General features: G+C 39.7%; 1 protein-coding gene across 2 annotated transcripts in view; it reads right to left on the reverse strand.

Moving 5' to 3' along the window:
* PTPN12 (protein tyrosine phosphatase non-receptor type 12) overlaps positions 1-11,825 on the reverse strand; it is a 78,206-nt gene extending 66,381 nt beyond the window's left edge. Inside the window, exon 1 of one of the 2 annotated variants that reach the window (XM_080391939.1) lies at positions 11,801-11,825. Coding sequence is in view for 1 of the 2 variants with exons in the window: in XM_080391938.1 (XP_080248064.1) it covers positions 11,426-11,524 (99 nt within the window). In the remaining variant the exon portion in view is untranslated. Of the gene's footprint in view, positions 1-11,425; positions 11,733-11,800 lie in introns of those variants that run through there. The other variant, XM_080391938.1, reaches the window with a different exon arrangement.
* Positions 11,826-11,876: the final 51 nt, after the last annotated feature.

An 11,876-nucleotide genomic window follows, 5' to 3' on the forward strand; every position in this document is an offset into this window, starting at 1 on the left:
AACATGTCCTACAAAATCCTTTACCTCACTAAAATCATGGTCATTTTTAGTTCAAACATACTGTCTCCCTAGAAATAAATCAGTTCACTACTTAATTATATCCCTGCACTGAGTTTCCTTTCTACTTCATTGCTAATTTTCTCACTTCTAAACACATCCTGGCCCGATGTACACTTAATATGTCTGGAAGTTATCTTAAGAGCTAAAAATATCATCACTGAGGTTTTTATATCCACATACTTTCTTCATTGGATGATCATATTGCCTTACTTCACCAGACATGGAATATTTTTTTCTATGAATACAGGAAGCAAAGCCTATTATGTATGCTATAAAACCATACAAACAGGATGCTGGCTTCATTTTCACACAATCACCAATTTAAACAATGGTAATGCTTTTTAAAATCCTGTGCCAGAGAGATACATTGATACAGCTTTGCACCAAAAATGCCACACTGTTTAGCAACATATATGTTAACAAATGTAAACTCTCATTCAGGGTATTCCGTATTAGAAATAGTTACAGAATTAGCTTGAATTTTAGAAGCAAATATTATTTCCCTTTAGGAAGTCACAGCTCATACATGGATTTATGGCAACAGATTGCCAACTTCAGGATACATACATTTTTATCAATTGAAATCATTTATTAACAAGCTATAGATTTCTGTAATTTGTAAGAAACACAACTAGGCTTCTCTCTGCCAGTTTCAAGTATTCAAGTTTCTACCTGTTCTTTTCAGAACAACAAAAACAGCAAGTTGACATTCCAAATAATTTGCAGGTTGGATTTTCACTGTAACAGAAACCAAAGAATAGAAATGAAAGCTCAAATTTCATCACCTTAATCAAAACATTAAGAAAATATAAGGCACCAGTTTAAGAAGCAACTGGAGCAATGTCACTACAGAGTATCAGGGCAATTCCCACAGCAGTTTTGTGAAATAGCCTTTGGGAAAGGTTCTTCTGTTTATAAGGAAAATATCAAAGGCTGTGACTGATTAGTGAGTGACTATACGGCTTAACATCCACCTTAATGACAACTTACTTCAGAACCTTCATTTTGAAAAACAGACTCTTGTCCAAAGCTTTAAGTGCAAAGGTCCCGTGTTCCAGATTTACAGCAAAAAGCTGTTAAAAGACACAATGTAAACCACATTTCTCCCTTCTGGGCCTACTCATCATGCAGTAGAAAGAAAAGAAAAGTATCTATAAAACAACACATTTCTTTACTAAAATAAACTCCAGTGAGTGCCTGAAGTACTTTCCAAAATCGTTTCACTTGTCTAAAATCATAGCCATTTTTCTGCATTAAGACTTACGTATAGTTCCCTATATGTTCATTAATATTTACACACGGTTATGTTTATGCAACCTCACAGGAAATGAGTTAAAATTAGTTTTACATTTTAATTTGATGACAATAAAAATCAGCGTGGCTTTGTGTAACCACCTATTCTACTAAAAATGGACGTCTTAGAAGAAATTGTCAAATACTAAGAGCTGTCTGGGTTGACTCACAATATCTAAGAGTTTATTTCCTTCCTTTAACAGTTTATGCAATAGGGGTACTGCCCTATAGGCAATTTATAATTAATTCATTTCTGCAGGAATTCTCAGGTTTTTGAAGCAGTTAAACTAACCTACATATGCCCTTCCCTCCAGAAAAGCGTTTCATTTTCCAGCTTTATTTTGAACTAAATGATTCCCTTGAGTACTCCTACTGGACAACGGTATTCATTTCAATTAACAATTACCTATTTGCTAAAATTATATGAATACACATGAGGGAGTAACTAATAATGAAAGCATAGCTTCCAGTTGTAATCCTACTTCCTAGGCAGGAAGGCAAAGATTCAAGTAGAAAATAGAAGAATCGAGACTTATTTTCTACATGTGGAAAGATAGCTTAAAAAAAAAAAAAGCTATGGACTGCAAAAATGCAGGATGTAATACATATACCATTGAGGCATCCCCATGATCAATTTCACTCACAAGGCACTTGGGTTTGTTTGTTCTGTTTATGTTAATCCATTTCTCAGTTTTGTGCATAAGACCACAGAAATACTGGACAGCTAATTCAGTAAGAAATTCTAAGTAGAATGCTATACCCAAACACCACATATGCTACCAGAACACTGAGTGCTTTGAGGAAAAAGCAATACTGTTCCACCACAGGGTTATGCATTAAAGAGTCAAATACAGTCAAATAAGAAGTGAAACATTTAGGACAAAGTGGAACACGACTCAAGCTTCTCAAAAGCTTTGCAGTTCCCATAGCTATCAGTCATTTCAACTTGATGCATAATCCACACTGGCAAGTCCCCTAACACTTAAAAGACAGGCAACCCACGCAGCATCCTCTGAATTAGGAACCCAGCTGTTCAAAGATAGTTCTTGGAAGACACAGCTATCAGAGGAATAAAAATAATACCATACTAACATAAATGAGAGACATCATCTATTTTGAAAAAAATAATTAAGATAAATTCAAAAAAACTGAAAACAATACAAAAATTCTGGACCAACAGCACCCTGAAACTCTCAAATGTTGTGAGTAGCTAGGAATCATGCCTATTGGTGTCTAAAGTCCAGCCAAAACCTGCATGAACTAAAACCTTGTCTAAACAGCTGTAGACATCAAGCTCAACACAAAAAATAAATTTCTCATCCATGATATTGACCCTATAGCAGATATGAAAGATAGCAATGACAGCAGAGGTGCTAACTGCCCAACCCAAATAAAAGCACAAGATGAGACAATGCCACTCATGTGCCACATTCTTTTCAGCCTCCCATTGCTTGCCCTGTATTAGCTGTCCAGAAGAAAAGGTCCTGGCCCCTTGCTCCCACTGTAGCCCAACTACACAGCTGAAAAAACGCCATCTACCTGTTCAGAACCAAAGAACTGCTCTCAATCTCACTGATCCACAGGAGCTGTTCTTCCTGTGATCACAAAAAATAAAAAACATATGTGTGTTTTCAGATGAAAAACAAAAAGCAGATGTCATCCACATGAGGCAGTAAGAACAAGACAGACAAATGCAGCAAGACAACAAAATCGTTTAAGAGGACACCACTGTATTCTGACCTTATAAAAACAAACAAAACCAGCTACAACTTACAAGACTACATAAGGAGGAAGTTAATGTAAAAAAGTTTGAATCGACAAGTTCAGTATTATAACTAAATAAAAGATTAAAGTAGTGTGTATGTTCTTTAAAGCAATATGGTTTCAAATAACTCCTCCTTAGAAACGAATGCTTTCCAATCCATGACTTCAGACACCAAAACTCATAGCTGAGACTGTACAATTAAAACTAATACATTTCCATAACATTTAACAATCAAGCCCTGTTCTCCAACATATAAAAAATAAAGAGTACGGCACTTCCTCCAAAGAGAAAGGAAACTAAATTATATGGATATGCTTATGAACACTTAATAACTGCAACAGGATTTCTCTAAATGATAGCAAATTAAAAATTGAACAAGCCAACCGATTTGTAGAGCACTTGCAACTTTCAGTCTACCAATGTAGTTGCCCTTGGCGCATTCCTAACACTAAGCAATTCCATTCTTTTTACTGAACTAAGGGAGCTCCAACAAAATAAATTTAAAAAATTAATGGTCAGAAGCATCATGGTAGGATTTCCTTCAAAATGACTGATGTTTCCTTCTAGAAATCTGAATGAATGAAATGTATCTTTATTTGCACTTGCTCCTAACAACATGTCTAGCCCATGAGGCAACATCATTCATAGTCCTCTCACAACAGCTAGATATTTTCCCCCACTAAAGTAACTGGCTACACCAGCTTGCTACTTTTTACAGCTGATAATTCAATTCTTCTAGGCTTTTCTTTCATAAGACACTTCCATTAGAACACTATTGCCTTTAAGTCTTCCCAAAAATTGATTACCAACAATGAAATTACCTTTTAAAGAAATTAGAAGTATCGGTTTGTAGGAAGATAGATAAGAGGAAAAATTAGGTCAACCAAACTAGGTCATCCATTTATACCTCTATTTAGCTGGTACCTTTTGGGAAACTTATTTCTCTATCTTTTTAGCTGTGTAAGAACTTCTTCATTCCAAAGCTGATAGCAAAAGGGTAGCTAGAACAAGGCCCTCAGAGAGACAAGCAGTAATTTTTCCTACACAAACCTCACAGTGGCTGAAACATCCTGACATCAGTATCCAAAGATACTTCTGGTTCTCAATGCAGAACAATGGTCCTGAAGTCTGACAGACTTCACCACGCTCTTCTCTTCTTACAGCTCTTCCCTTACCTTCCTGTTGCACTCTCAGCTTCCCTAGTAAAGCTACCAGCTACTTGTACTTGTACTGTCTCAATAGCATACAGTCTGAACACAATTTTGTTTCTCAAAGATGTAGAGGGACTCAAGACAGTACTCTTCAACAATAAGCTGCTCTCTGAGGCTCCCAGTTCTGGATCAAGAAGTCCACAGCTGTACCAGAGCACTCTCCTTCTGTGAACATGTCCTAACTGTCCAAATTTGAACAAATAATTAATGAGTTAAGTTTACATTGGCAAGTTTTTTGCCAGATGAAGCAGGAAAACAACGAGCTTAATCTCTTTGCAACGTTCACATTCTAGTTAACAGAAATAGAAATGCATATCCATGCTTCATTTAGGGCAAATATACACAGCTGAGTTATCCAAACCTGCCCTGGCATAACCATAGCAATTGTGGAGTAGAACAGCCAGAGGAAAATATCAGGATGCAAACACCGCGCTTCCTAAGAGCACAAAGACCTTGTGCACTACCCAGTGAAGTTATGCTTTACTCAATTCTGTATCTGACCTTTTACACCAATGCCTCTCCCTAACTAAAGGCCATTTTATAAACCCAAGAAAAACAACATCATCCAGCTTCTGATTTCAGTTCTACAAATGTGTACTCAGGGCACTACTATAGTTCCACCTTTTGCCAATGCTAACAAGTGCATTACTATTTTCCCTATGCCAAAATGTCTTAGCTACTAAGCATATTACAGTGCAACTGTAGCAGTACACAATATAAAATCCACAAATCTTAAATAGTAACAGTGAAAAATATCAACCAGAATGTCCATTTATTACAAATCAATAGCTTGAAGATGAAGTTAAAAGCCTTGGTCTTTTATTACACTTACTATTAACAAATGCATACACATCAGACAAGTAAATTTCAGGTTAACCTTTCCCTGGCTTCTATTTAGCTATAACTTCTATTTCGCTAACCTCCTATTAAGCTTCTATTTAGTGATAACATCATCAAGGAAAAATACCCTCAACCTATTGAAGTAAATGACGTACACTCCAAAAGAAGAAAGTTGTGCTATAGCAATCAGTCACACAAATATGCTGAGCAGTATATAAGCATACATCCAGATATATATCTATATGTCTGCATGTACATAGATCTACAGAACTACAGATTAGGGTCTAGGGTTGACGAACTGTGGTCACATGAGATATCTATATATAGAGATACCTACATACCTATATACGTATATAACTATATACAGCAAAAGGCACTGTAAGATTGAGATCAGACTATAAGCAAAGTATGTATTTGACATGCTATTTAAATTATTTGGAGTGTATATAGTATGCCATGAAGTGCAAGGTCAAGATTACAGTTTGTTCCTTCGGAAAAATTATATAATATTCAACAAAATCAGTATAGAACACCTCTATTCCATAAGAACAGCAGACTTACATGCTGCTATCTTTAGAGACTGAGCAAACAGAACTTACTACCAGGCAACCTATTTGACACAACCCAGAGAATTGCCTGATTTGTTTTAGTTTCATTTAGCTGAAAAAACTACCGCAATTTTAGGCAGAGTTTCCAAGTTCTTATACCCCAGGGTCACTACAGCAGCTTTGTGGTTCTAGTCAACTGCCTCTATGAAAATTCTGAATGGCATCTTAGAAACAACAGGAACAGCTCTCATTTCCTAAGAAAGGGACAAAAAAGCTGAATATTTTAAACTGAATGGTTGTTCACAGCAAGTTGTGTTTTTGGATAACATTTAAACAATGGTATTTCACAAAATTTCAGAAGCCTCTGAAGTTAAGGGTTATTGAAGTTACTATTCAGTCATACTGCTCCAGCCAGATGTAGCCTATGTAAATAAAGCTTTATGAATGGCCTGGATGACTGTCACTGCACACAATGAAGTAATCTGTTGATGTGTGTGTCCCCCAATCAAATTAACAGCACCTAGCTGAAATACGGTTAACAGAAATAAAACTTAAAAAACACACCAACACTAAAATTAAAGCATAATACAGAAGATGAGTAGTAACAAGACCCATTTTTTACCCTGAAATTATAAAAAGGCTTAAAGCACATCTAAAGTGACAATTGCCTGTGGCCTATTAACACATCTCTAAAAGCAGAGCTTCTTATAACAGACCAGATGTACAACATATATACGAGTCATTTTCTCCAGTTACTTTTTCTATCACACTTAAGGGAAGAGAAGTGCTCGGAACTGTTGATGTTCATTCAAAAGCCCCCAGTCTACAGGAGTTTCATGCAGACCTGTGCTTACACCAATTAAATCTTAGTTTTGAAGTTTCAAGAAACGGTTTATCATCTAGCTGATTCTACCAAAGTGTTTTTCCTAGTTTAATAATTTTTTTCTCTTGAAAAGACAGCATATCGTATAACATATACAATAAAGCCTAAGTTGAGAGTTCATGTTTCAAACTACGTGCTACAAGCATGAAACAATTCATTATGTAAATAAATACTAGAAAACATCATTTCCAAAAATGTCTACACAGTGCTATCTTTTCTTAAGCTTAAAGTAATGCAGAGAGATATAATACTCTATCTTTCTTCACTAAGTTTCCAGTTTATATGCTTGCCTTATAAATTTGAAAAATATCTTCACAGATACTCAAAAGGTGCATTAGTGGTATCTGAATCAGAAAGATTTACACAAACGCACATTAATATACAGATGAGCTTTTAAGAAGGTTGTTTCCCAAGGGCTATGGTTGAATATAGCAATATCTTTAATGCTATTCCAGGAATTGGAACAAAATCAGTGTCATGATTGCCATTAGTACTGGGATGTTCGCTACATATCCTAGTAGTCTTGATCAGTGATTTAGAATAGTCTAGATTGCCAATTCACTTTTAGTAGTCTTGGACATTTTAGAAAAGACGCACTTTCCTGAGAAACGAGACAAAAAACCTAGGGAAGGCAAGTTTTGTAACATCTGGCCTAGCACTGCTTATGATCAACTTAGCTTTTACCCTTAAAAGTCAAGCACGTTCCACACCTCCCATTTTTTCAAACAGGACTTTCACAAAACAAAGTACTTAAAATTAAAAACATGAAGAGATTAAAAGCACAGAAACTACCTTTTTACCCCTTTCAAATCAATGACCTGTTCAAACCCTCTTTCATACTTTAGAAAACAGCACATCAAGTTCTTTACTATTCCCAGATTAAGGGTTCCAGCTTAGATGGACTGAACAGAACACAGATACCAATATTCAGTTGTTTGAGTTAGTTACCAGTGTCCTCTTGAAAGAAGGGTGTAAAAAGATCTGACACCAGACATAGCTACCTAGTAACTCCTCGCAAAGTTGTTAAAAATCAGTATTATTTGGACTGATGATCTACGACAGGATCATTTTGACACCACTACCTCCAGACAACAGCTGGGGGTCCCCTACACAGTACCCACTGAAAACACCACAAACACTTCCAACCATTCTCTGTCTTCCGTAACAACAGATTAGCCAGAGATATAAACCAAAAGATTAAGCAAGATGTCATAGACCACAAAACATTTGAAACATAACATCTGATTTTTTAAGGTAAAGCTTTACACTATTCATGCTCTTTAACAGTGGTAGTCTACACCAGACAAACAATAGAAATGGGAGCATCAGAATGCTTTTGTTGAGACAAAAAAAAAAAAAAAATCACATAAAAACCCAAAAATGTGTTAGTTGTGGATACATTAAACTAAAAACCAGCAAAAATATTTAATGAGGTCTTTCTAAAATCTAGAAAAACTGTTTTCTTTGCCTCCATACGGAGCTTTGACTTCCTACCCTTGTCTGATTTAAGACACATGTTCATTAGAGAAAATCAGAATCTAGACCGTGCTGGTTGTATTCATACAACATGAAACACCAAGAGGAAGCAATCTATACTTACTTCCTTTTGCCTAAACAGCAATGTCAGCAGAAATCAAGGAAAAAGTATACTCTTGGATGTATTGTAACCATACGAGTAAAATCCTAACCGACATTATTTTACGAAAAAGCCCACTTGCCCCTATATCCGCAGATACATGCTTACCAGCAAAACACACAAAGCCTATACTCTTTTCAAACAATCTCCTTCATTTAAACCTAACTATGCACACCTATAGCGCTGAAGTGATTTCCTACTAAGTCCTGCTCGCCCTCCAGTACAAACTAATTAAAATTAAATAAATTTAATTTCCAGTAACAAACTTGGTGGTGGCGCCCATGTTATACAATCTATCTCAGAAGATGAGAGTTGAGGGGGAGTAATCAGTTTTCCACCTTCCAAGTAGAATACGTTTTCAGGTATGTCAATAGCAGTATTAAATAGCAGTCTTAGTCACCTACGCTATGGACTTTCAGTAACAGTCAGACTAATCAGTCTACCTGCACATAACTCTAGCTTCTCTACCCTCTTTTCCAGCACTCCCTGGCCCCCATCTGTCAAGTACTTTTAGTTCATTCACTCAGGCCTAAATATAATTCTGTAAGCCTATTACTCAACACATTCAAAGGTAATAAAGATGTGAAAATAAAGAATTGTTTTCAATTGCATTTACCCACTATTTCATACCTATTTTAGATTCCATTTTGACTTGGAAGTGAAGCGAAGAGTAACAGCAATTCCTATTCCACAAATTTGCCACTGCTTCACAGGAACAGTACATCCTGCACTGAAATGAGAAAATACAACTTCCTCCCTTCCCCTGCCGAAAAATCTCTCCTAAGTCTTGAAGAAAACAGAATACTGAAGCTTTTACCCCCTTCACTTGTCTTCTCCCTTTTCAATCATTTTAAACAGCACCTAAGCATGGCTCTGTTTAAAGAAAAAAATCAAAATCAAACACAATCCACCACTCCAAAACACATACACAAAAAACCAACACAATACCCTAGCATGTTCACAGTGGGAAAAAAATCCAAACCCAACAAATCAGTAATTACAATTCTGGTCACCACACTAATCTGCATCTGCTTTACTAAATAGAGATGAATATTGAGACTTATGTGACTATTAATGCCAAAGATCAGCATCCTAGTTTCCTGGTTTTCCTATAATTTATTATACAAAAATCAAGTATGAATGTTTGGAATACAAAGCATTAAAAGGACAAAAGAAATTTTGAACACAATATTTTCCACAGCATTTAGCATCATTTCAGGTAATACACCTTTCACCCAAAATGCCTTGACAATCAGTTCCTACAATCTTACTTTCCCATTTTCTAGCAGCATTCTTTCCTTGTTGCTCTACAAAAGCAATGAGAAAGCGTACTGACTATACAGTGGACAGCTATAGAAACAACGTGCTGTCGATAGAGAAATTGAAACAAAAGCTATTTTTCCGTACAGAGGTGCCACTACTTAGAAGAAAGGATGACAAAATTACTGTATACGATTCAACTATAAGAAGGCTACAACATTAAGCTATTTATCAGATACAAAATGGCAGAAGTGGGTTAGGAGATCTAGTACAAAGTATTTAACATAAAGGCTATTAAAAAAATCCTCCGTTTTCCGCTAGTCTAGGCCACCCTTACTGTAAGGTACACGTAGTTACGTGAACAAGACAGACCCATCAGTACAAGACATCAATTTGTGTTTAGTAACAATTATATTACTAAAACTATCACTTAACTAAACTGTCCAACTGTCCTGTCAAAGTATTTAACCTTTAAATTCTCGTGTAAAGATGCTCTGTTCAGCAAAACAGATTTAGATGTGTCCTATCGCTCCAACGCCATTTACATATTACATATTTCATGTCACATATTTCTCTCTTCCTTTCCCACACGCTCAGATGTTTCAGCAGCATACTTTCAGTATTTGCAAAATCCTGCCCAAAGAGCGTGGCCGATTTCCCACGGGCTCCCACCCCACCCTGGATGAACTCGTTACTTCCCAAAGTCCACTCCACTTCCTCTTCCACCCCTGGACCTGCCAGCACTCCCAACCCCTCCACCTTGCACAACATCCGTGGCCTCCTCCCCACATTTCAGACTATCTCCCGTGCGACACTTACATTGAGGTTTTGGGGTGGGTTTTTTTTGTTCCCAGACCACTAGCAGAGACCGACAGCTTAAAAGGCTAACAATGTAGGTTTAATCCCAAATAGCACCAGATAATAAAGCTACAGAGATACACGTATACAGAGGTTGCTAACCCGCTCATCTTCAGCTCTTCTGTAGGTCAAACCGTATTTTGATGTGAAGTATTTAAACAATACTGAAAAGTGCCAGTGACATCTGCCCAATCAAAATTATTGTTCACAGCTCAGACCGTCTATTCAAAAGATAAATCTCCTCAAACATTTGAGCAGCTCGATTAAACAGCTAAAAGAAACCAGGAAAAGAGCTAATTCTCCAATAAATTCTTCCCCAGAGCACACACGTCAACCAAAGGCTGACGGTGAACTGATCTGGAAGGAAGAAAGGACGAGGGATACAGGCAGGGCTGCGATGGGGGATGGGGAGCGAAGGGAGATGTTAGGGAAGGGAAGATGAATATTCCTCCAAGGACTATTCGATACGTTTAACACATCTCAGAAAGAAGAGAGAGCTCAAGCAGGCAGCTACAGGGGCAGATGAAGGGGGAAAGGAGGGGAGGAGTGCCCGATTATCCCCAGATGACATTATACATGGCAACCCCGCCAGAAAAGGGGCTGCAGGGGAGAGGAAGCGCTAAGAGCCCTCCCTGAGCCGCCTCTGTCCCCTTTATCTGCTCAGGGAAGGAAGGGGGGGGGGCGGGGGGGGGGGGGGGGAGGAGGGGCTTTCGTTTAATTTTGCAACAGCCGATCCCCTGCCATCTCCTCAGCAGCAGAAGAGGGCCGGGGCAGAGGGCTGCGGTGACAAACCCTCCCGGGGGGTGGGGGCAGGAAGAGGGACAAATTAAGGCGGCCACCTCCCCCCCCCCCCTCGCCGCGCCGAGCTCGGAAAGTGGTGGGGGGCACGGGGGAGCCGGCCGAGCTCCCGGGCTACACAATAGCAGGTCACTCTCCCAGGGAAGCGATGCTCACAGGCGGATGGGGAAGGGGCTGCGGGGGCAGCCCGGCACCTCGGCGGGACTCCCCCCCCACGCCCCGAGGGGAGGCGGGAGCCCTGCCCGCCCCTCCGGCACCGCCACCGCCCCTCACCATGAAGTCGCTGGCGAAGTTGTCCTCCCCATTGTGGTCCGTGTCCTTCATGGCCTGGACTCGCTTAATGAATTTCCTCAGGATCTCCTCCTGGCTCATCCTGCCCCGCCGGCCGCCCTGCGGAGCGGGAGCCCCAGCCCCGGCCGCCCGCCCGCTCTCCGTCTACCAGCCCCCGCGGCCGCACAAGACCGACACCCGGCTGCCTGCCCTGCCTCGCCTCTCCCAACCCCCGGGCCTGCCCCGCGGCCTGCTGGCGCGGCACGGCTCCCCACCCCGCTTACGGCCGCTCGGCCGCCCGCTCCATCCTCCCCTCCCTCTGCCCGACCCTCCCTGGACGCCGCCGCCGCCGACACAGGGACACGACGAAGTCCCCACCTCCTCCCCCCGCGCAGGCGCGGCTCCCGCTCCTCCGGCGTTTCCTACGCCCGCCCCTCCTCGGGAATCGGCCCGC

Source organism: Falco punctatus (genome assembly GCF_963210335.1).
Source record: "Falco punctatus genome assembly, chromosome: 6".
In the NCBI taxonomy this organism is placed as follows: Eukaryota; Metazoa; Chordata; class Aves; order Falconiformes; family Falconidae; genus Falco; species Falco punctatus.